Source organism: Brachyistius frenatus, unplaced genomic scaffold (assembly GCF_029030835.1).
Source record: "Brachyistius frenatus isolate BFR_SWC_R1_liver_20210118 unplaced genomic scaffold, ASM2903083v1 Contig_91, whole genome shotgun sequence".
NCBI lineage: Eukaryota > Metazoa > Chordata > Actinopteri > Embiotocidae > Brachyistius > Brachyistius frenatus.
Window position 1 is genome coordinate 630,090 of NW_027210690.1, and position 22,888 is coordinate 652,977.

At 43.0% G+C, this 22,888-nt stretch overlaps 1 protein-coding gene across 1 annotated transcript; it reads left to right on the forward strand.

The window, feature by feature from the left end:
• The first annotated feature begins 4,776 nt into the window (after positions 1 to 4,776).
• LOC138627792 (voltage-dependent calcium channel gamma-4 subunit-like) lies at positions 4,777 to 21,084 on the forward strand. Its single transcript, XM_069710370.1, has 6 exons — positions 4,777 to 5,014; positions 9,649 to 10,046; positions 13,890 to 14,141; positions 14,674 to 14,757; positions 17,528 to 17,668; positions 17,890 to 21,084. The coding sequence occupies exons 2-6, from the start codon at positions 10,016 to 10,018 to the stop codon at positions 18,750 to 18,752; spliced, it is 1,371 nt and encodes a 456-aa protein (XP_069566471.1). The 5' UTR covers positions 4,777 to 5,014; positions 9,649 to 10,015; the 3' UTR covers positions 18,753 to 21,084.
• Positions 21,085 to 22,888: the final 1,804 nt, after the last annotated feature.

A 22,888-nucleotide genomic window follows, 5' to 3' on the forward strand; every position in this document is an offset into this window, starting at 1 on the left:
AATATTTGTGGACGGTGGAGTTATAGATTGCAGTTTTAATTTTTACTAATAATGTTTTTCTTCATGTTAAGACAAAACGAGTTTAGATAGGCCTTTACACATATATTCTAAATTGAAAAAAATAAAACCGCAAAGTGCAAGCAAAAGAATGAAACAGCTTATTGCTTGAATGTAATGTTTTACATTATGGACTACATGCATAAGTTAGTCATCCACATTATGGATAACAAACTTTACTTTTAGGTTATTAGTTTTGCATGAACGTGCAAATTCCACCTTTAACAATCCAGGCGGGAATTGAACCTGGTACCTCCAGACTGAGAGACGACAACGCTGACAGGTGCACCACTATGCTGGCATCCATAACTCGAACGGAAGTCATACTTATAGCATGTCGTGGAAAATATGACTTTTTGATCATATTTCGGACGACATGCTATAGTATGACTTTTTTATCATATTTTAGACGACATGCTATAGTATGACTTTTTTTTATCATATTTTAGACGACATGCTATAGTATGACTTTTTTTATCATATTTTAGACGACATGCTATAGTATGACTTTTTTATCATATTTTAGACGACATGCTATAGTATGACTTTTTTTTATCATATTTTAGACGACATGCTATAGTATGACTTTTTTATCATATTTTAGACGACATGCTATAGTATGACTTTTTTTTATCATATTTTAGACGACATGCTATAGTATGACTTTTTTTTATCATATTTTAGACGACATGCTATAGTATGACTTTTTTATCATATTTTAGACGACATGCTATAGTATGACTTTTTTATCATATTTTAGACGACATGCTATAGTATGACTTTTTTATCATATTTTAGACGACATGCTATAGTATGACTTTTTTATCATATTTTAGACGACATGCTATAGTATGACTTTTTTATCATATTTTAGACGACATGCTATAGTATGACTTTTTTATCATATTTTAGACGACATGCTATAGTATGACTTTTTTATCATATTTTAGACGACATGCTATAGTATGACTTTTTTTTTATCATATTTTAGACGACATGCTATAGTATGACTTTTTTTATCATATTTTAGACGACATGCTATAGTATGACTTTTTTATCATATTTTAGACGACATGCTATAGTATGACTTTTTTTTATCATATTTTAGACGACATGCTATAGTATGACTTTTTTTTATCATATTTTAGACGACATGCTATAGTATGACTTTTTTATCATATTTTAGACGACATGCTATAGTATGACTTTTTTTTATCATATTTTAGACGACATGCTATAGTATGACTTTTTTATCATATTTTAGACGACATGCTATAGTATGACTTTTTTATCATATTTTAGACGACATGCTATAGTATGACTTTTTTATCATATTTTAGACGACATGCTATGTTATGACTTTTTTTATCATATTTTAGACGACATGCTATAGTATGACTTTTTTTTATCATATTTTAGACGACATGCTATAGTATGACTTTTTTATCATATTTTAGACGACATGCTATAGTATGACTTTTTTATCATATTTTAGACGACATGCTATAGTATGACTTTTTTATCATATTTTAGACGACATGCTATAGTATGACTTTTTTATCATATTTTAGACGACATGCTATGTTATGACTTTTTTATCATATTTTAGACGACATGCTATATTTTGACTTTTTTTTATCACATTTTAGATGACATGCTATGTTATGACTTTTTTATCATATTTTAGACGACATGCTATGTTATGACTTTTTTTTTTATCATATTTTAGACTACATGCTATATTTTGACCTTTTTTTTATCACATTTTAGACGACATGCTATAGTATGACTTTTTAATCATATTTTAGAGGACATGCTATGTTATGACTTTTTTTTTATCACATTTTAAACGACATGCTATGTTATGACTTTTTTATCATATTTTAGACGACATGCTATAGTATGACTTTTTTATCATATTTTAGACGACATGCTATGTTATGACTTTTTTATCATATTTTAGACGACATGCTATGTTATGACTTTTTTATCATATTTTAGACGACATGCTATGTTATGACTTTTTTATCATATTTTAGACTACATGCTATATTTTGACTTTTTTTTATCACATTTTAGACGACATGCTATGTTATGACTTTTTAATCATATTTTAGAGGACATGCTATGTTATGACTTTTTATCATATTTTAGAAGACATGCATGACTTCAGCAGTGAAACATGTTGAGGTACACAAAAGTAAATTTGTATTCTTGACTACTTTTTACCGTCCGCTACGTGTTCCCTGAGTCCGTGTTTGGACAGCGTCCTCAGTCTCGTGTAATCTGCCGCCGTGTGACTGGACTCCAAACGTTGCTGGATGTTGATCGGGCCGTCTGGCTTTCACTGTCGCCACAAAGGTGGAATGCACTTAATTTCTAAATGTTTGTCTTTCTGGCATCGATTTCCTCTCTTTCTGTCTTTATTACTTTGGTTGCCCTACCGTGAATACCACACACACACACACACACACACACACACACACACACACACACACACACACACACACACACACACACACACACACACACACACACACACACACACACACACACACACACACACTCTTCCCCTGGCATCCGTCTGATCCATGTTGACTTGCCGTCATCGTTCAGCTGCCTCTCTTTTCCTTATTAAACCTGTGAAGGCGGTCTTCTTCTGCCTTTCTGTTCGGCTTCACGCTCTCATTCTTCTCTCCTTCCTTTCTTTCTTGTTTTCCTGGAAGGCAGCAGAGGTTACGTAATCATCCCGAGCCTTCGGATGTGTAGTATCGGCTGAATTCTGATCCAACACTTATTCATCTTAGATTTCATAATGTCTAATATGCCGCCGGTTCTGTCGAGCTTCCTCCTCTAACCTTTCGGCAACTGTTGCTCCGGTTATGATTCGGAGAATTAATGTTTTACGTCGATTTTTAATGTTTGATGAAAACCACAAACACCTCAGTTTGTGTTTTTGTGTCTTTGTACGTCACCTGTTGTCGACGTAATATCTCCAGATCGCCTCGAGGGAATGTCTTCAGATTCGGCACAAACGTCCACTCGGACTCGTGGAAGAACCGACCAGCAGCGACGTCACCTGTCGAAGCCTCGAGTTTCGGATTTCGGCCGTCGCCATCTTTGCTCGAGCTTTGGTCGAGCTGGGGGAGGAGCCAGTGGTGGATCTGACTCGATCTGATTGGAAACCATGACGATACTACGTCCCGCCCCACCGATAGCTGTAAACTGACTGTACCACAGGCCTGTCAATCAAACAAACACGCCCCCCAAAAACAGCTTTTTGAAGCTTTATTTTTGACAGGATTATTTTCAGAATGAAAACTAATAAGAAGCAGCGACTTCAGCGAACAACACCGAGATAACTCGTGGAGAAATTTGGTTGACTCATGGCAACAACTTTGTGTTTTATCAGAATCAGCTGAATCGGATAAAATCCAAAGTCACGACGTGTTCAATAAATCTGGACTTGCATCGATGTAAACTGACACCTGTTGGAGGCAGTAATTCTAGATTGTGTATATTTAGTGGTTTGTCCATCCAGATTATTGATCTCCACACAGATTCAGAAAAAACAGATTAATTTGACTGAAGTCTTTAACAACTGACCCAGAATTAGATCAAATATCCAAAAAGTTTGTGATCCAAAAATTACAAAAACCGTGAGAAGTTGTTTTGTCTGCTTTCGGATTTCTTTTTTTGAAGTCAAAATCTCAGCACCTTCGCCCGCAATCAGTGAGCGATCATCAACCCCCTGCAGAGTTACACTTCAGATCCCTTTTTATCTGAGTTTCACCCCACTGAGGTTAATCCACATCCTTGTATAGAGGACTTCAGTTTAACCCTAGTCGCCATGAATTTGAGTTTGGTTACAGTTTGGTTTGTGGAGAAATTCAAATCTAATGTTCGTCCACTAAAAGTCATTTTTCTAAAAGATATGAGACATTTTAAGTTGAGTTGTTGTTTTAATTACTAAATTAATTGATGAATGAATTAAACACTGACTTTTCTGTCAGTAAACGCCCCACATACTGCAACACAGAAGTTTTCCATGACATCCACATTGTGCGCAACACTCAGGAGAGGCAACGTTGCATCTGGTGCCAAACTCCAAACGCAAGACAAGTCAGCCTCAACAAATATTAAATTAATGAGGAGCATATCCGGGGACCGCCACAGACCAGAAGCTCGAAACATTGCTAGACATCATCTCCAGTTATTTACGGGGCAGATGGGCTCTGAGCAGCTCCCCTGCTGTTGTGTTCTGATCTGACCCGGTTTTCCACTTTTAGACGTGAGACACATTTAGACATGTACTTTGTCACGTCTTGTGACTCCATTCAAATGGATCGGTAGCACCTGTTTGTCCTGCAGCTGATAATAATAATAATAATAATAATAATAATAATAATAATAATAAATAATAATAATAATAATAATAAGGCACCTGTTCCTTCAGCCTCCACATCACATCCTCAGTGGTACACAAAACTATGACGTAATAGACTCACAAGCTGTCAAACACGTTTAAAACTGGCACCATGTCACTATGATTACATCAAAAACAACAACAGGAAAGAGATCTTTCAAATCTTCCTTCCATCACTCCTCACGCGGCAAAAGCTGCTCTTACAAAAAGGCATACAAAAAAATAAATGAAATAAAAAATCAATATCGTTAATGAACCCGAGCAGCCGGCAGCACCGGAACTTTCTCATCGATCCGAGCGGTGTGCGCATGCTTGGGCTCCGTGGAGGCGCGCGCCACATCTCCACGTTGTACTCTGGATGAAATCATCTGAGAAAGGACGGCGCGAGGCTCTGCGCTCATTTAAACAAGCAAATAAAACCCAGTTGTTGTTTGTTTTTGTTTTTTTAGAAAGCTTCGTATTACAGGTGGAAGTGAAGAAGACCTGCGAGCGAGGACGTTTTTAAAAAAAAAAAAAAAAGGTAAGAGAGACGTCTCGAGACAGGTAATAAAACTGTAAAAAAAACAAAAATGTGGGAAATGAAGGAACGGAGAAGTGTTGGCCGCGAGGACGGAAAACGTCACTGTTAATTGATCACAGAGCCCTTCAGTGATTGACAGTTAATGAGCGCTAATGATCGGGAGCGTCACGTCGCACACTCGCCTGACGTGCCCGTTTCCTTCTGTCCGCCGTGTTCCCGCCGTTTGCGCGAGGGAACAGCGCGTCTTATAGTATGTGGAGGACGCGCAGCGCGTGGGCTCCGAGCCGGAGTGTCCATTTGGACCTGTCTGTCTGAGGACCGGCAGGTCGTGAAGGAAGCGAACTGATCCTGCGTCCTGCCGACTCCGTTTCACTTTCGGCTGAAAGCTGGACTTTCAGGAAAATACATAAATCAATGAACAAAGAAGGAATTAAAAAGTTGAATTTCTGTCTTCTTGCAGCCCTTTTTTTTTTTTTTTTTCTGTAATAATCCTGTAAACTATAATGATTTTATCAGTCTAAAATAAAAAAAAAGATTGTTTTACAGCTGAATATGGATTTTAAGGGGCAGGAAAAAAAGAAAGTTTAGGACTAATACTCGTGTGTGTCTGTGGACCTCAAATTGATTTTAATCCTTGTAATACTAAGTTATTAATTTCGTGTCATATTCTAAAAACACACCTACAAACAAAAAAAACCCAGTTAAAGGCAGAATAAATCCTCTATTTCGTCTGTGTTTTTTCTGCTGCTAATATGTGTATAATAATGAGCGCTGGTCCACGTTGTGCTGCTGCTCTGTATTCACGGCAGGATTCATACCGTCGCCGCCTTCATGATGCAGAGCTTGTGTCCTTCACTTTTCATCCCCGTTGTGTTTGTGCTGCCGCCAGCGAGTCCCTTCCAACATGAGCTTTTGCTCCATGTTGCAGGAGCCTCCTCAAAAAAATACCCCATAATTTCAGTCTGAAAAGGTAGCAGTGTATTTTGTTAGAGGTTTCTGATTATTAAATGACGACGTCTGGCTTCCTGTTTGTGTGTTTGGTTGTTGGCACTGATTGGGAGAGGGGGGGTGGGGGGGGGTTTGCTCCTCAATGGGCCTCAAAAAGAGGCAAATCCTGATGAGTGCAGAGTTGCAGGACTGAAATGGTTCCAGCTGCAGTTCCCTCTAATGACCACTAGATGGGCCATCCACAACTCAGATTGTGTCACACGGACAAAACTCTGAAATTAGATTTTTTTATTTTTTTTATTTTAATCATAATTCTGCAGAAATGATGCATCTGACGTAAACTGCGATAATTCTGCTGCAGCTTCGAATCATCAACAGTCACGTGTGTGTGGGGTTGAGTGGAAGCCACGGTGTGCAATTAAAAGGCCGCATCGTCATTATTAATCTGCGTAAACGTGAGATTCAGCAGAATTCATTCTCACATAAAGCCGCTCACACACACACACACACACACACACACACACACACACACACACACACACACACACACACACACACACACACACGCTGGCAGGATTTATTCCACGAGGTCAGCCGTGCTCCGCTTGCACCTGCGGATAAATGTTCGCAAGCAGATCCTGAAATACGCGCGTGTGTGTGTGTGTGGGGGGGGGGGGGCTGTCAATCAAGGGGGAGCCTGCAGGTACTTACAATGATTTTGCCGCTGAGATGTGAGGTTGAATTCAATCAAAATCATTCATCCGATTACGGATAAAAGATCCGTATTCGTGCTTTCGGAGCTTTTTTCAAAAATGACAAGCACTTGAAATGTGCTTGTCATGTGTGAACTGCAGAAAATCCAGCAACTAAAAGATAACCCCGTCGATCAGCAGGAAACCCAAGTTAAAGGTTCATGTAGCGCCCCCCCCTCCCTCCTCTCCTCCTCCTCCTCCTCCTCCCACCCTCCTCTTCGAGTCCCACTAACGACGGATGTGTTAAAATGTTCCAAACAGCAAAATTCACACTTTTAGTATTTCACTTTCTGTCAGAAAAGAAAAGAAACAAACCATGCAAGGCAGGCGACTCTGAATGTCTCCATCTCCGTCTCCGTCTCCGTCCCCGGTGGGGGTGGAGGTGTTGAAGACTTTCAGCCAGTGTGAGTGTGCACAGTTTTTTGGTCTGGATGGACTCCTCGCTCATCTAGCAGCCATAAAAAAAAAAAAAAAAACAACAACGAAGCTTTGATTTCTGCCCGCGATTCTGATTCATTACTTTTGTTTTTGTTGCCACTTGGAGCCGTTTCTGTTTGTGACTCCACAAAAGCAGAATCTGGAAGAGAGAAGACAGAAGAGACAGTAAATCAACTCCACAGTTTGGGATTTAGACGATCAAACTAGTCATTTAAAATAAAAGAAAACTGGTCTTCGGGCTCCTTTAAAGGTCCTGGCAGTCTTGATCTCTTTTAAAAGATATTTATGTAGTTTTAAATACCAAAAATCATCTCAACATAGTTTTACATCTCTTAAGCTTCTCTTTGTGTGTATTTTGTGTCGGTATCTTTAAGGGGCGTTGATATCAGTGACCCTGCGTTCTGATTGGCTGACTCCTTTCTGAGTGACGTACGTCCAGACCAATCACAAGTTTTTCCTTCAGTCTTGTAGCTTGTTTAGTTGGCGATGTAATCATTGTTGTCTTCCGTGTCGAAGTTTGGAAAAGCGGGATGTGCTGAAGGTAGATATATGGCGCTGAGCAGGAGTTTGTGACATCACAAACTTACAGGAAGTCCAAACGCCACAGTTGCTGAATTTCTCTGTGGGCTGAACGTTTTGACGCTTTCACGTTATTATTTTTACTTAAATTTGCTTTTGAATCAAAAAGGAAATGGAAATGTGAATTTGTACAATATAGGACCTTTAAATCGCCTGTCGGTATAGACACACTTTGGGAAATAATAATTGCCTTTCAAAGTGATCTATATTCCTATTTTGTGATTTGATGCCGACATTTGTCGATACTTTTCAAAGCAAATTGAAAAATCACAACCGCAAAACAAATCTTCACATTTACAATGTTCTGATCGGCCGCTGAAGCTACGGAGAGATCGTCCGAGGCGACGAGGTGAGGGCAGAAATCACCACGAAGGGAAGCGGATATTGATCGCTGATTGGAAAAGACACACGCTTCAACGGCCGGTTGTTTCCCCTCCTGAATCTCGCCTGAATGGATTCTGAAATATTCACGGTGATTCAGCCGTTTTCTCGTTTCACGGTTGAAGCCGCCGTCGCGTCGCTGCTGCTCTTCTCGGGAGTTTCCCAAACGTCCGGAACGGAAGCGCCGTCGACGCGAAACGACTCGGGATCTCCCGCTGCGCTGCTGCACATGCCTCTCGTTGGGGTTTCTAAGGTGCCCTGCAGGTTTTGGCAACAGCTTGCTAAATAAATAAATAAATCAAATACAGCACAAAGCGGACCTGTGTCAGTGCTGACGGGGATTTTCTCTTCAGGAACACTGTTTGCTTGTTGAAATGTGTCGACGGGAGTTCGAGCGTTGTCTGCTGTGAAACGCCCCTGAGCAAGGCATCCGGTCGCCCGTCTGCAGGGTTGCGTCGTGCGTTTTCACGAGTGTTTGTGATTGAGCCGTCGCGCCGGCGGGAAGAAAGTTGGACGGATGAAACCTGCCGAGACTCTGTGACCGCGGCGCCTAATGACTCACCGAGTCTGTCATCTCTCCCCGTGAATGTTCGTTCCTCGTGTGCTGAAGCGCAGTCACGTCAGTCCACTTAACAAACGTGTGTGTGCGTGTGTGTGTGTGTGTGTGTGTGTGTGTGTGTGTGTGTGTGTGTGTGTGTGTGTGTGTGTGTGTGTGTGTGTGTGTGTGTGTTTTGGGCATCCATCATGTTTCGACGTCCTCGCTGCCGATCTGCATTCACACGCACTTTTATTTATCATTGTTATTATTATTATTATTATTATTTTAAATAAATCTCAGCAAAATCCTCTCAGCTGTTACATCCATCTTCTCTTCTCCCCCAACACACACACACACACACACACACACACACACACACACACACACACACACACACACACACACACACACACACACCAGCTCCATCGTAGACTTTGGAATTCACTGTTGCCATGGCGATGGAATAGAGCACGCTCTCTCGCATCGCCTGTTCTTCTCTGTTGCTTTATATCACTCTTCCTCACTCTTCCTCACTCTTCCTCACTCTTCCTCACTCTTTCTCTCTCTGTGGAGGCAAACCAGCATCTCTCGTTTGACGGGGGGGGGGGGGGCTCGTTTTTCACCGTCGGCATCGTTTATTTTATTTTTTTGGATGTTTGTTTGTTTGTTTGTTTGTTTGTCTTTTCTTTTTTTTCAAGGACTTATTATTATCCTCGTATGGAGGGAACGTGGTTTACACGGGAGATGCTTCTGTACAGGAGCGTTCCCGGGTTTCGAGACTCGTGTCACATTCGTTAACCGAACCCCTTCCTCCCTCCTCCCTCCTCCTCCCCCCCCACCACCACCACCACCACCTTCATCTCATCATCTCATCTTCCTTTCACGCTTCCTTTTTTGCTTCTGTTCCTCTTCTTCTTTCTATCTGTTCTCTCTCTCATCTGTCTCTCTACACTCCCTCCCTCCCTCCCTCCCTGCCTCCCTCCACCTCTGTTCTTGCCTCTCTCAGTAGCTAAGATGACTGCCATGACAATTCAATGAGAGGAGGAGACGCCAAGTGAAGTATCCCCCCCTCCCACCACCACCTCACCACCACCACCACCACCACTCGCTGAGCAGGAGTGAAGGAAAGAAGAAAGAAATAAAGAGAGAAAAAGAGAAGAGGGAGGGGGAAAAGAAGAATTTGGAGGAAGAGGAAGAAAGAAGGGTTAAGAAGAAGAGAGGAAGTGGCAGAGCAACAGGGACAGGGGGGGCGAGAGAGTGGAGGATACTCGGTGGATGGATGCGGCTCGGACCGGGGCTACGGAGCGTTCTTCACTGACGAGGAGGAGGAAGAAGAAGAAGAACAGCAGCGGCGGCAGCAGCAGGGGGGAGAGGAGATGGAGGCAAAAGGGAGAAACATGCCCTCAGGTAACACACACACACACACACACACACACACACACACACACACACACACACACACACGGGCAGATGTGCATGTGCTCTGAGAGACACAAAACAACCAGATGTGGATTCTTGTATGCATTCGCACACATTTTTATACATACATGACACATACATACAAGCATAAACATGCAGGAAACTAACCACACACACACACACACACACACACACACACACACACACACACACACACACGCTGGAGTGCAGATGTGTGCAGATGTCTGGATTCGATTCATCTGCGCTGACATTTGCGTAACCAAAGCAAATGTTTGTTCACATTCAGATCAGCGATGACTGAAGGGAGCGCTGACGTGATAATCAGGGAACAAGCTGTCAGAAAATCATCTCATCAATTAAGTAAAGAGCCGTTTCCACGACGGACAGAATCTCCCCGACGCCTGACACGTCATTTCATTTCCAGTTATGTCGTCTTTACGTGCACATGGAAGCGAGATTTTCTCTTCTCACTCGTGTGAAACAGCCTCGGTTGGTCGAAGCCCATAAATTGTTTGAGGAAAACGAGCCAATCAGGATGGAGTACAGGTAGAACATGTAGGGTTGTGCCACCTCTTGTTGTCTACACTGGATGCAGCACAGGTTTGTTTTTATATATAAAAACAGAAAATGTTGCTTTGTCACTGCAACCTGAAGCATATTTACACATTTCAGTCCAGTTTGACTACAAGTAGACCTCTATGTTTTAATATTTCATCTCCACATGCAACTATATACATCCTCAAAACATGCTTAACACATACAGTAATAGGCATGTCACTCGTGTAAAAAAGTCCACAACAAATCTGCTTATAATGATTAAGAGCACTTTCTTTATTGGACTGTACTTAAGTGGAAGCTTTTGAAGGTCCAGTAAAAATGCCTGTTGCTTTTTCACTTTTTTTTTTTTTACTAAACTTTATTACATTCTTTTAAATGCTTTTATTTTGAAAAACCTGTTGCTCTCAATGTGTCAGAGGACAGTGTTACATGCTGTGCAGGTCAGCTCGTGTTCCAGCCAGTTTGTTTGTTTCTAAACTCGAATACGACTCACGGGAGAGTTTCACTAAATTCGTGCCCCGAGGCTCAAACTGATTAGATTAGAGGAAGATTATGTTTTGGGTTAAAAGTGTTCGTAGCTTCCAGGTCTGAAAAATGGTTCCGATCCAGAAGTGTCTTCAGCTGCAATACCAGCGAGTGCCACTAGAGGTCGGCTCCAAAAAGCCTCCGGCTCCATAGACTCCCATTCAACTTCTCTCATCAAATCCAAAGTGAATAAAATGTGTCCATCAGTTATCTCGGTGTTGTTAGTTAAAGTCACTCCTTCTTATTAGTTTTCTGGAGGTCCATCTGAAAATAATCCTTCATTCATTATATAAAAAGCTTCAACAAGATGTATTATTTTTTTTTATTTTTATTTTTTAAGTCTGTTTGATTGACAGGCCTGTGCTGCAGTCAGGTTACAGCTGTCGGTGGGCGGGACGTAGTATCACCAGGTTTTCAATCAGATCCACCGCTGGCTCCTCCCCCAGCTCGTCTAAATATGGTCACGTTAAAACGTAGCAGTAGCTAGGAGGACAGTCCGGTACGGATTGTAAACCAATTCATTCTCATTGTTCTGATTATATATGTAGACATTTTAAAGAATATATTAAAACTGGGTTTTCTCTGATGTGTTTTTGTTCTACATTGGCGCCGAATCCTTTTAAATTGATTCAGTAGTTTCCTCAAATCAAATTGAATTAAACAACACTGATACCGGATGTTAGCATCGCGTAAACAACTTTCAGGTTTTAAGTTAGGGATCATTTTTACCAATATTGATTAAAAAAAAAATTTAAAAAATACACTGCACAGATTTTTGCATACGATAAAGACTCTAAAGCAACTTACAAAAAAATCATTCACGTAAAAGTAAAATCAGTAACAGGCACTTACAGACAATTACAACACCAGCTCAAAATGAAGCAATACTTTCTTTTGAAAAGTGCAGCATGAAAAGGAGTCAAAAGATTAAAATAATGGAGATACATTTTCATGAAAATAAGAAGAACCTGACGTGCACCTCCTGACTGAAAACCTTCCCTTTGATCGGTGTTACTTTACCACCCAGTAACGTCCTCCTGCAGTCATTTTTCAGGGGGGAGGGGGGAGGAGGGATGGGGAGGGAGGAGGGAGAGAGATTACCGAATGACTAATGCATATTCCAGCAGTGCCGGTCACTTTTCAGGGTCAAAGTGCCAGTGGTCTCTCTTACTGTGGGATTCCTGTTTCCATGGAAACATCCCCGCAGGGCAGCTGAATTTGCCACAAACAGTTTCAAAAGGAGCCCACCGTGGGATTCATATTCTCCGTGCGATCGATTGTTTACATTAACCTCCCGGCTGCAAAAAATAAAAATAAACGCAGCCAGATATGTTAGAAATCTCACCGAGGAGAATAAATGGTCGAATGGAGGCCTACAGTCGCAGACCCCCCTCCCACTCCCTAAACCCCCATCATCCCCTCCTTCCACTTTCATTTCTGTTTCCTGAAGCACAACAGACAAGTTGCATCTCAATTTTGCTCTCGTCGCCGGCCTCTCTGTTCACCTCTCAGCTCAGATTTATGCGCCTCCTCTCCTCTTACATCCTCCTCTTTCTCTTAAAACCTCGGCCCTCCTTCACGCTCCACAAATCTTTTCCCCGGCTGTCCTCTACCGATCTTATCATTAACCTCCAAAAGACAATTTATTTCCGTACCTCCAAAATTTTTGCTGATACGTAAAACCTCTGAATGGGAAACTCTCCGGAAGATGTGGATTTTTTTTTTTTTTTTTTTTTTTTTAGAGGAAGGTCAGAATTTAAATGCGACCTGCTGAAAGAAAATCTGCAGATTTTTATGAAAGACTACATTTTCGAACCTCATTTCAATTTTCCTTTAGGTCCATTTTTAGCCTCCTCTTCAGTTTAGCGACGATAAGTGTACGATCGAGCTACGATTGTGTTGTTTGCCGGTGATAAACTTGCGAGCGGGCGTGTTGTCGTGTCGGAGAACCCTGTTGCCATGGCGCCACGGTTGAGGCGGTTTGCATTGAATGTTTTCACTCAGACGCCTCACAAGGTGCCAGAAGAACTCGGCGTTGACAGTCTGACCCTGGGGGAAGGAATTCAACGGTGCACAACCCCGCCGACGTACAGTTCAAATGTTAATTACGTTCAAACGAATGTCCGAATTTTGAATAAAAAGTAGCTAATTCAGAATAAGTGGAAATTTACATAGAAAACACGTCCCTCACAACTTTAAGCACTTGCATCCTCAAATTTGAGTCTTTTGATTCATGATTAGAGTGCAAACAGGAAGTTCTAGCAGCCAAAACAGATTTGCCAAAATCTACTATTATATGATATATTACTGTTTCTCTTTAAGGTAAGAAACTGCTGAGTGTCGGCTGCAGATAACTTTACCTAAAGTATGAAGTAAAGCAAGCTGTGAAGGAAGGTAAAGCTTCTGGCCATACTGACAGAAATCCTTTCGATCACTAGTAACGCAGCCTACGAGGTCCTTTAAAACTACTTTATTTAAAGAAGTTGCACTAGTTTCATGGTGCCGCAGGGTGGGTATGACCAAATTAGCAATTAGCATCCAGTATTTTGGGGGGGCGACTGTTATAATCCTAGATTCAAGGGATTATACTTAAGCAAAGCTTTGAGTAGATTTACGGGACATGAAGTAAAAACAGTATTAACTTCGATCGGTTACGTTTTTAAACAGTTCAAAGCGTTCTGGTGTGCTTCGGTCAGATTTATCCGTTGCCGTCTTTGCTCTCATTAGACATGAGTTTCCTCCCCCGCCCGGCGTTGGTGTGGTGCGAGCGGGGCATCCAGGTGCTGCTGACCACCATGGGAGCGTTCGCGGCCTTCGCCCTGATGACCGTGGCCATCGGAACGGACTACTGGCTGTACGCCCGGGCCTTCATCTGCAACAGCACGGCCAACTCGTCCCAGGAGGACTCCAACAACAAGGACAAGAAGGACCCCGGGGCGCTCACCCACTCGGGCCTCTGGAGGATCTGCTGCCTCGAAGGTACAGCTGCTTGTGTGTGTGTGTGTGTGTGTGTGTGTTTGACGTAAATAGGTGTGCTGTTACTCACGGTAACGTGCTGACACCACCGGTGCGACACGTCGCTCCGCTTCTATTCGTCTGTTTTATCGATCTGCTCTTTTAACCTTTTTTTTTTCTTTTCGGAGTCTTCATGAGGTCAGTAATGTGAATTAAATAAAAGGGACAGTCCGAGGAAACCGACGCTCGACGTTCAGGTCCGGGTGGATGACGTGCACACACACACACACTGCAGGACTTTGCTGTGACGGTTTGGGGTTCATGTCATGAAGCCTTATAGGAGGTGAAGGTTCAGGCCAGATTGTGGTTTTGTTTGATTAATATTGTCAATTTCCTGCTGACTTCAAAGCCAGACCGTGATCTTTGCCTGCCGGTGACTGAGTCCAACCACTTTCTCTCTTCCTCCTTCTGCTCGTCTCCCTCCTTCTCTACCATTTCTCTCTTTTACCCCTCTTTCTTCTGATGTCATGTTTTTTTTCTTCTTCTCCTTCTTCAGGCTTGAAGCGAGGCGTGTGTTCCCAGATCAATCATTTCCCAGACGACGCAGACTACGACCAAGATGCTGCAGAGTATCTGCTGCGTGAGTGACACACACACACACACACACACACACACACACACACACACACACACACACACACACACACACACACACACGCACACTTGAAAAATGCACAACAAACACACACACTCATGTATAGAGACATTAGGTAACCGTACACTGGCTCACGAACACACACACACACACACACACACACACACACACACACACACACACACACACACACACACACACACACACACACACACACACACACACACACACACACACACACACACACAGCAGTCGCATAGAGAAAGGACAGAAGGGGATGGTGGGCGGACATCAATGAACGGATGTCAGATTCAAGCAAAGCGTTCCTGAACGTGTGTGTGTGTGTGTGTGTGTGTGTGTGTGTGTGTGTGTGTGTGTGTGTGTGTGTGTGTGTGTGTGTGTGTGTGTGTGTGTGTGTGTGTGTGTGTGTGTGTGTGTGTGTATAAATGCCCAGGTGCATGGGGTTGGGAGTCTGGGGGTGTACAGAAAGCTTTTTTTTTTTTTTTTTTCCACAGATGGATTGAAAGAACAGCCTTCACTAATGGATTATTTTCAGCTCGGCGTTCAGGTTTCACATCTTGCCTCCGTTGGCGACGGCAGATTCTCTCCGCACAGCCCTGAACCTCTTTCTGCTTTACAAAAGTACATGTTCCATCTATACATTATATAAAAGAATATCTATTTCTGTGAAGGAGGCAGCGATGCCTTCTCGTCTGCGGACAAAACCAGAAAGCTCTTACTTCACCCACGGCTGCACAATTGTCCCTTTGATTAATTTTGAAAGTGTCTAGAATTTAAGAGTAATTGACGATGCTGATTTTTTTTTTGTTATTCTACTGACTGCCATATTTCAGAGGAAAAGTGCTTTAAGGCACCCTCATCTTGCAGTGTTGAGATGTTTTTTAATTGGATCAGCACCAACAACATGTTTTTGAGAGACTTTTCTTCTTCATTAGTGGGTCATTTAGTCTTAGAATTGCAAAAAAAAAAAAAAAAAAAAAAATCTTCCCATATTTGGTTTTAAAACATTTTACAATCATAAATGAGCTGGAAAACAGCAAATTTGTGTTTTTTGTTTTGGTTAGAAATGACTGCTAATAGTTTCAACTCTAATGAACTAAACATGACTAAATGTTCAACATCACTGAAAGAGGTATTTATTACATGACTCATTAGTCTGTTGAGAGTTTGTCACCTGAGCGTCCCAAAGTTCAGAGAATCTCTGCATACCCACCGTTTGAACTCTGCTCAGCAGTCTTTCCCGTCAGCTACTTACCAAATAATGCATAAATTGTGTTGAAGAGCAGAACACCGCCCACGTAGACCTGTTTTTTTTTTTTCTGTTCAAATTTTTTGCAGCTGCTGTTTGACACATCTGATAGAAGCCTCTGTGAGTTTATGTTCACCACATCGTTATCTTTTCCCTTCAGAGGCAAACAAAAGCTTGAAAATTCACCTTGAAAATCTCAAAGGTTCTGCTCTTCCTCACCTTAAGATGGAGCCTCTCGGCATTTTAATCCTTTATAACGTCTTATCGCAGCTTATGTTTGGGAGGTGTTTAATATGATGCAACCTTTCACAGCCACACTGCGGGGCAGCTTATTGACATGCTGTTTTTTTTAACAATGACTTAATAATTTAGTTTGATTTTCCAGCCTTTGTTAAAATTCACCTCCTATAATGCAAGTCAATATTACATTTTAATTAGACCCCCCCTTATCTGATGATCCTCCACCTCTTTAAAACTCTGCCACACTTTAATGGAAGCTATCTTTTTTTTTTAATTTGAGTAGCAATACTCGGGTGATCACTTATGTGAATAAGAGGGCTGCAGGATTAATCGTATTAAAATTGCAAACTCGATTCCTGCCTCTACAAGATATTATTTCTAAATGGGCATGCAGCTGCATCAAAACAAGCGCTCCTACTCTCTCCCTCAACCAATAACAACGCAGCGTTACACCACATGATGCAGACCAGCACACCGTGCACAGCTACAAGAAAAACTACCGGACACTTGAAGGATTTGACAAAGTCGTCGGTCTACGGTTTAAAATGTGATGTAATCTTCTTGGTCAGGTTCATCAGTGATATAAACTGCTGATAAAACCATTTGATTCCCATCAAACCTAGATTGGAAGTGTCATTACTGATTAATAAAGGGTGCTGCTGGGTTACTACAACTGAGGTCACTAAAATGTATGAAATTCACACTGTCGAGACAAAACTGACCAAAATATGAGGAACATTTCACGAGGTGCATGTGATTCTCAGCGGGTCGGCACAACGCCGGCCTTGTATCAGACACCATCATATCAGCTTCCTTCTGCATCACGTAAATAAGTCCGCTAAATATTTATACTGGGAAAAAAATCACGAGAGTCTTGATCTCATTTCGTCCAGAATCACTCAGCTTTACTTAGTAATCCCCTCGCTCGTCACAACGCTACTGCAGAGCCTCAAAAGACCTCATGTCCTACACGAAATATTATGTAGGAAACACATAAATACACGGCTGCTGCTCCACAGCCAAGTTATAGTGTCAGCTGTGGCAAGTCTCGGTAACACTTCTGTTTCGTGGCATAAGGATGTTAACTTTGCACCTTCGAGTGGTGTTGAACCTCGAGGAAGAAAAAAAAAAAAAAGAATCGCACTACTAGTAGAAAAAGTACCGAGTTAGTCGCGTCAGACACAACGAGGCTGGAAAAAAAAAATCCTAAAATGACTACTTACGTGTACCTGTTGTCGTGTGCAGGTGTGGTGAGAGCCTCCAGCATCTTCCCCATCCTCAGCGCCATCCTGCTTCTGCTGGGCGGAGTGTGTGTCGCCGCCAGCGGCTTCTACAAGAGCAAGAGGAACATTATTCTCGGCGGAGGGATTCTCTTTGTAGCTGCAGGTAAGGCAGAAGCTCGACTTCTGGATTTGATTCAGATTTTTTGCCCCGACTGGATCGGCCGACCCGAAATACAAACACAATAAGAAGTTCTTGCGTACGATATGCTGCTTGGCGTTCACATTGTGCCTCTTCTCGGTATAATTGAGCCACTTCCCGTATCGCTGCCTGCAAAACGATTTAAAGAAGCTGGAGGTTCATCTGAGTCTCGTATGTTTCCTCAGGCCTCAGCAACATCATCGGAGTGATCGTGTACATCTCGGCAGCTCTGAGCGACATCTCCCCCAAGAAGGACGAGGATAAGAAGTGGCACTACTCCTACGGCTGGTCCTTCTACTTCGGCGGCCTGTCCTTCATCCTGGCCGAGATGGTCGGCGTCCTCGCGGTCAACATCTACATCGAGAAGAATAAAGAGCTGCGCTGCCGCTCTCGCACCGACCTCTTCAAGAGCACCACGCACGCCATGCTGCGCCTGCCCAGCTACCGCTTCCGCCGGCGCTCTCGCTCCAGCTCGCGCTCCACCGACCCGCCGCGCTCACAGGAGACCTCGCCCATCGGAGCTTCCAAGACCTTCAGCCTGCCGCCGTCCGCCCCGCCGTTCTCCGTGGCCACCCTGCCCAACCCGCACCACAGCAGCAGCGGTGGAAGCGGAGGAGGCGGCGACATCTCCATGTACACCCTGACGAGGGACTCCAAGCTCGGCAGCCTCGGAGGAGGCGCCCCGCCTCTCTACGGCACGGTGGACCGCGCCACGCTCTACCAACTCCACAACTACTTCCCGAAAGACGGCAGCGGCGGGGGCGGCGGTGGCGGCGGAGGAGGAGGAGGAGGAGGAGCGTTGGTAAGCGGCGGCACACTCCCATCTCACTCCAAGTCCAACTTGGCAGCGGCGGCGGCGGCCGTAGCGCAGAACGCAGCGCCGCTGAATACCTCCACGTCGGCCGCCGCACCGGCCCAGCCGGCCCCGATATCCACCGCCACCATGGAGAGGGACCGGGGCAACATGGGGACCCTGGACCGCCTGACTGCCAAAAGGGACCGGGATAGCAACTCAGACACACTTAACAGGAAAACTACGCCAGTTTAAAACTAAACCTCAGAGAGGAGGGGCAGAGGAGGGAAAAGCAGAGGAAGAGTAGGGCTGAAAATGTGCGGGTAACACTTCAACAAAAAGGTGTCTGTCCTTGAGCCGGGGGTATCTAGCTGCCATAAATACTACCGTCATCGTAAGCAGTCATGAAACACCTGATGGCATCTGCAAAGTTCATGACAACTGCCTTAAAAATGGTCATGACTTTAAAACCTTGGTTGTTGATTGTGCAGCAGCGGTGCAGTAGAGGAATCAGGCTCTTTTTATTTCTGTTTCATTTCTGTTTCGCAACTGGGAGTTGTTCAATAAAAACCAGTCTCCCAACAGTCGGGTGCCTTACTGGGGACCTCACGAGCTATTTACAACAGGGACTTAAACCTTCAACCTCTCTTTAACAAAACAATACAGGAGGCTTTGATTTGGTGTTTTTCAAGACTTCTAAGTTAAAAACTAGGCGAACTCCGCTTTGAACCTAAACTTCGAGGCATCTTTTCATGCTGAAAACTACCAAATCTGCAGCCTGTGGTACTCTTAGGCCGAAGATATTCTTGCTTTTGAACCATGCGTTGGCGTTTTACAAACGTTTGCGTCGTGAACGTAATTGCGCACATGCTCCGCCAGAGGGCGCACCAGATAAACAACGCTACCATTGGAGCATCCTGATCTGCAAGATGTAAACAATAAATAAAAATCAAGGAGATCACCACTTTGCTGATTCGTAGGTCACCGGGGGACAAAACGTCCCGTCCACAATCCGCATTGTCAGCATTTCCGGCTGTCCCCGGCCAGAAGGGTATCGGACTGGTTTCCATTTAGTTTCAACAGGTCCGTGATCCCGTCACATCTCAACACAGCCGCCTTCAGGTCATGCGTAGATTGCTTATTGCCTATATAGTTTTAAAGCAAGTATATCTCTGGCCTTAACAGTACTAAACTTTTAAACATCACGAACGATAAATTTAAAAGCGTGGCCAGACGGTATAAGTCGCATTTCTCTGCTCCACTTCAGAGGGGTTTCGTCCTGCCGAGTAACGTGCTGCCGCAGTGACGAGTTGACCGCCAACTCCGGGCCAACGGTGGCCACTTCACCTCAGCCATATCTAACCCACCGACACACACAGCAGAGGAAGCTGCCACACTGTGAGCCTCTTTATTTATCATTGTGTGTCGAAGGTCATTACAGTGACAGATGGGCATTCACCACAGTCCTCGTGAACAGAACAGCCATGGGCTCAAAGCTTCGCCCCTCAACGCCTCCACCGCACCAACCGCCAGTTGTCACGGTTCGGTTAAATACGACAACAAGACGTCCATCTGAACAAGTAACCTCATCCGGTGTCGAATTACGAGTCTTTGTTCAGACGCGCGAAAGAGTTGCTGAATTATGACCAAGTGGAAGTGACAGTATTTCACTATGTTGACATGTTGAGCTTTAAGGTGGTCTTCATCAACCAGACAGCATTAGAAGACCCTTGATTTCACTTAATAACAACATTTTATTATGTCTGGTGGCTGCAACTTTATAGTTAAGACTAGGAAAAGGATGTGGTTTTTGGCAAACTGATTAAACTATGGTTCAGGCTGGGCCACTACAACCCTTGGTTCAATTTCGATCGTGGTTGCTTCTCAAAAAAAAAAAACGGCAAAACATTAAAGAAGCAGTGTGGAAGATTTAGTGGCATCTCGTGGTGAGATTGCAGATTACAACCAAATGAACGCCTGTAACGTCGCGTTCGGCTCCGTCCTCTGCGCGGCTTTTTGTCCGTCCGATTTTGTTGACTTTCTGATTTGGTCTTTTTTTTCTTCTTGATTCCTGCGCTCATAGCCGGTAAACATTCGGAAATGTTGCCTTTTTTTTGTTTTTGTCCCCAGCATCATCTTGAATGGCAGCCATCAGGTCCGTTGGGGGAATCAAGAGAATCTACAGTGTCCCTTCTGGGTTGCCGTAGAAACGAAAACACAACGATTCTTAGTGTGAGGACTTTATACACCGATGAAAACATAATCTGGATTATTATATGTTATTTCTGCCCGATAGATCCCCCTCAATCCTGAACCTTTAGACGCATATCACAGTGAACGTCGTTTTGGGTCATTTAGGAAGTGGAAGCGTCGTCGGGTTGAACTCCAAAGTCGGTGACGGTACTCGTACAGATGGACTCTGTGATATTTATGTGATTTCAGACTTCTTTTTTATTTTATTTTATTTTTTTATGACTGCTTACGATGATGATTCGATACCGAAGGCGTTTAAAGGCAGCATCTGTTGAGTGTTCCCGCAAAGGGCTGCTAAAAAAAAAAAACACGGGGTGGGGGGTCGATTCAGGTCACACTCAGGGGGGAGGGGCATGTGTGTGTGGGGGGGGGGGTAGTTTTAGTTAGAATCCACAATCTTATAAAAAATCATGTATCGCTCCAATATGAGATTATCGAAGGTTTTACCGAACAAAGTGCAGCATTTACTCTTCAAAATAACACAAAGCACATTAGTCGGAAGTTATAAATGATCTCAGTAGAATTTCTAACGAAAAAAAAAAAAAGCTGATTTTGAGAGAGGCGTATTTTCGAAAGTGTTTTTTTGAATTGTTGTCTGGGATATTTCAAAGGAGCAAATAGCTCTGATGTGTGTAGAACTTAACATTTTGGACCTTAAATCTGATCGCTGGACTTGATATAACGAAAACTCTGAACTTCTGAACAGGAATCCAACCCGACACCGGGGGTGACGACGAGTCGGAGGACTTCCTCTTCCCTCCCGTCTCCGGTTAGCTCTTAACTATATCCTATTTCACAAAACTAGAAGAATAAATGTATTATTAAGTATATTATCGACCCGTTCTCTTCAACGAAAGCACATAATGTCTGTAAATGGTAAATCTTTGGGTTGTCTTCTCATCTCTAGGTTACATGAGATTGTAACTCCTTGAGTGTTAATTATCATGTTGCTGGTGTTTCTATGATCGTTATGGTTCTTGCAGGGTATTTATACATTTTGAACTCTTTTGTTTTTCCTTTTTTGTAATTTTTTTAATGACTTTTTAATTTCGTCTCTTTCTCTTTCTCTTGCTTGTGTACACTAAAGTCTGTGGTGTCACGTGGAAAGCATGTGCACAAAAGTGGGAGGGTGATAACGTGTAAATTATTTCCTTTCTTTTTTTTTTTAAATATAATTGTCGTTATTTTTCTGGCATTGATTTTTTTGTGCAGCGAGAGTTGACTGAGCATGCGCGACCCCTGCTTCACCCCGGCTGGTTTATCAGCGGCTCCCCACGAACAATTGGGGGTTTCATGCCTTGCTCAAGGGCACATCAACACCTGCTTGAAAAAGTTTTTTTTTTTAATGTTTTTCTGCCGTCTGGGTTGTTGTAGCCATTTTGAACACACAAAATGGACAACCTGCTGGTCCTTTCTTTTCCTCAAATGTCACTTTAAACTTTGATGTGGACATTATTTTTACTGTAAATGTTATTTCTGATTGTGTTTTTTTTATTCAATTTTCTTCGGGTTTTTTTTACAAATATTTTTGCTGTTTCCTAGTTTTTCTTTGATGTTCTCGATATCTTTACCTTTTACTGGTCTATATTTCAACTTTTTTTTCAAATATTTTTTATCCCCCCACTTTGTTTCTCTCCCACCGTCATCGTGTCTTCATTTCCTCGTAGGAAATGCATTTTACTTCTTCTGAACATTACCAACGTAGCCTAATAATCAGTGTTTTTTAATGTTCTGACTAGTGTGTAACTGTAGGCGATATAGGATTTATATTAATATATTTATTTTGGTGGTGGTCTGTATAGATATTCTTAATGTTCTATTGTTTCAGAGCTCTTACAAACCGTTAACTTCGGGCTAACGAGGCTTCGCGCCTGCCGTTGACGCCCGGTCGGCAGCCTGAGCGTTGGCGAGCTGAATCTGATCTGCGTTGAATGAAATCCATCGGAATCACGAAACGAACGCCGGCTCGCGGCCCTACATTTACATTTTCAGCTTTTAGCAAAGTGTTTGTGAGAACGCGATCGAAAAGCAGACGTTCTTGTTTATTTTAGTTTCCGTCCTCACGTGAAAGCCATTTGAAAGCCAGCGTGAGTCGCCAGGTTCTTCTCCAAACACTCGGGCTGCTGACACAAACCTGA

Coding starts and splice junctions, on each gene's coding strand:
- LOC138627792 (XM_069710370.1), top strand. CDS start 10,016: ATGGAGGCAAAAGGGAGAAACATGCCCTCAG. Junction 14,142..14,673: donor GAGGATCTGCTGCCTCGAAG/GTACAGCTGCTT, acceptor CTCCTTCTTCAG/GCTTGAAGCGAGGCGTGTGT. Junction 17,669..17,889: donor GATTCTCTTTGTAGCTGCAG/GTAAGGCAGAAG, acceptor ATGTTTCCTCAG/GCCTCAGCAACATCATCGGA.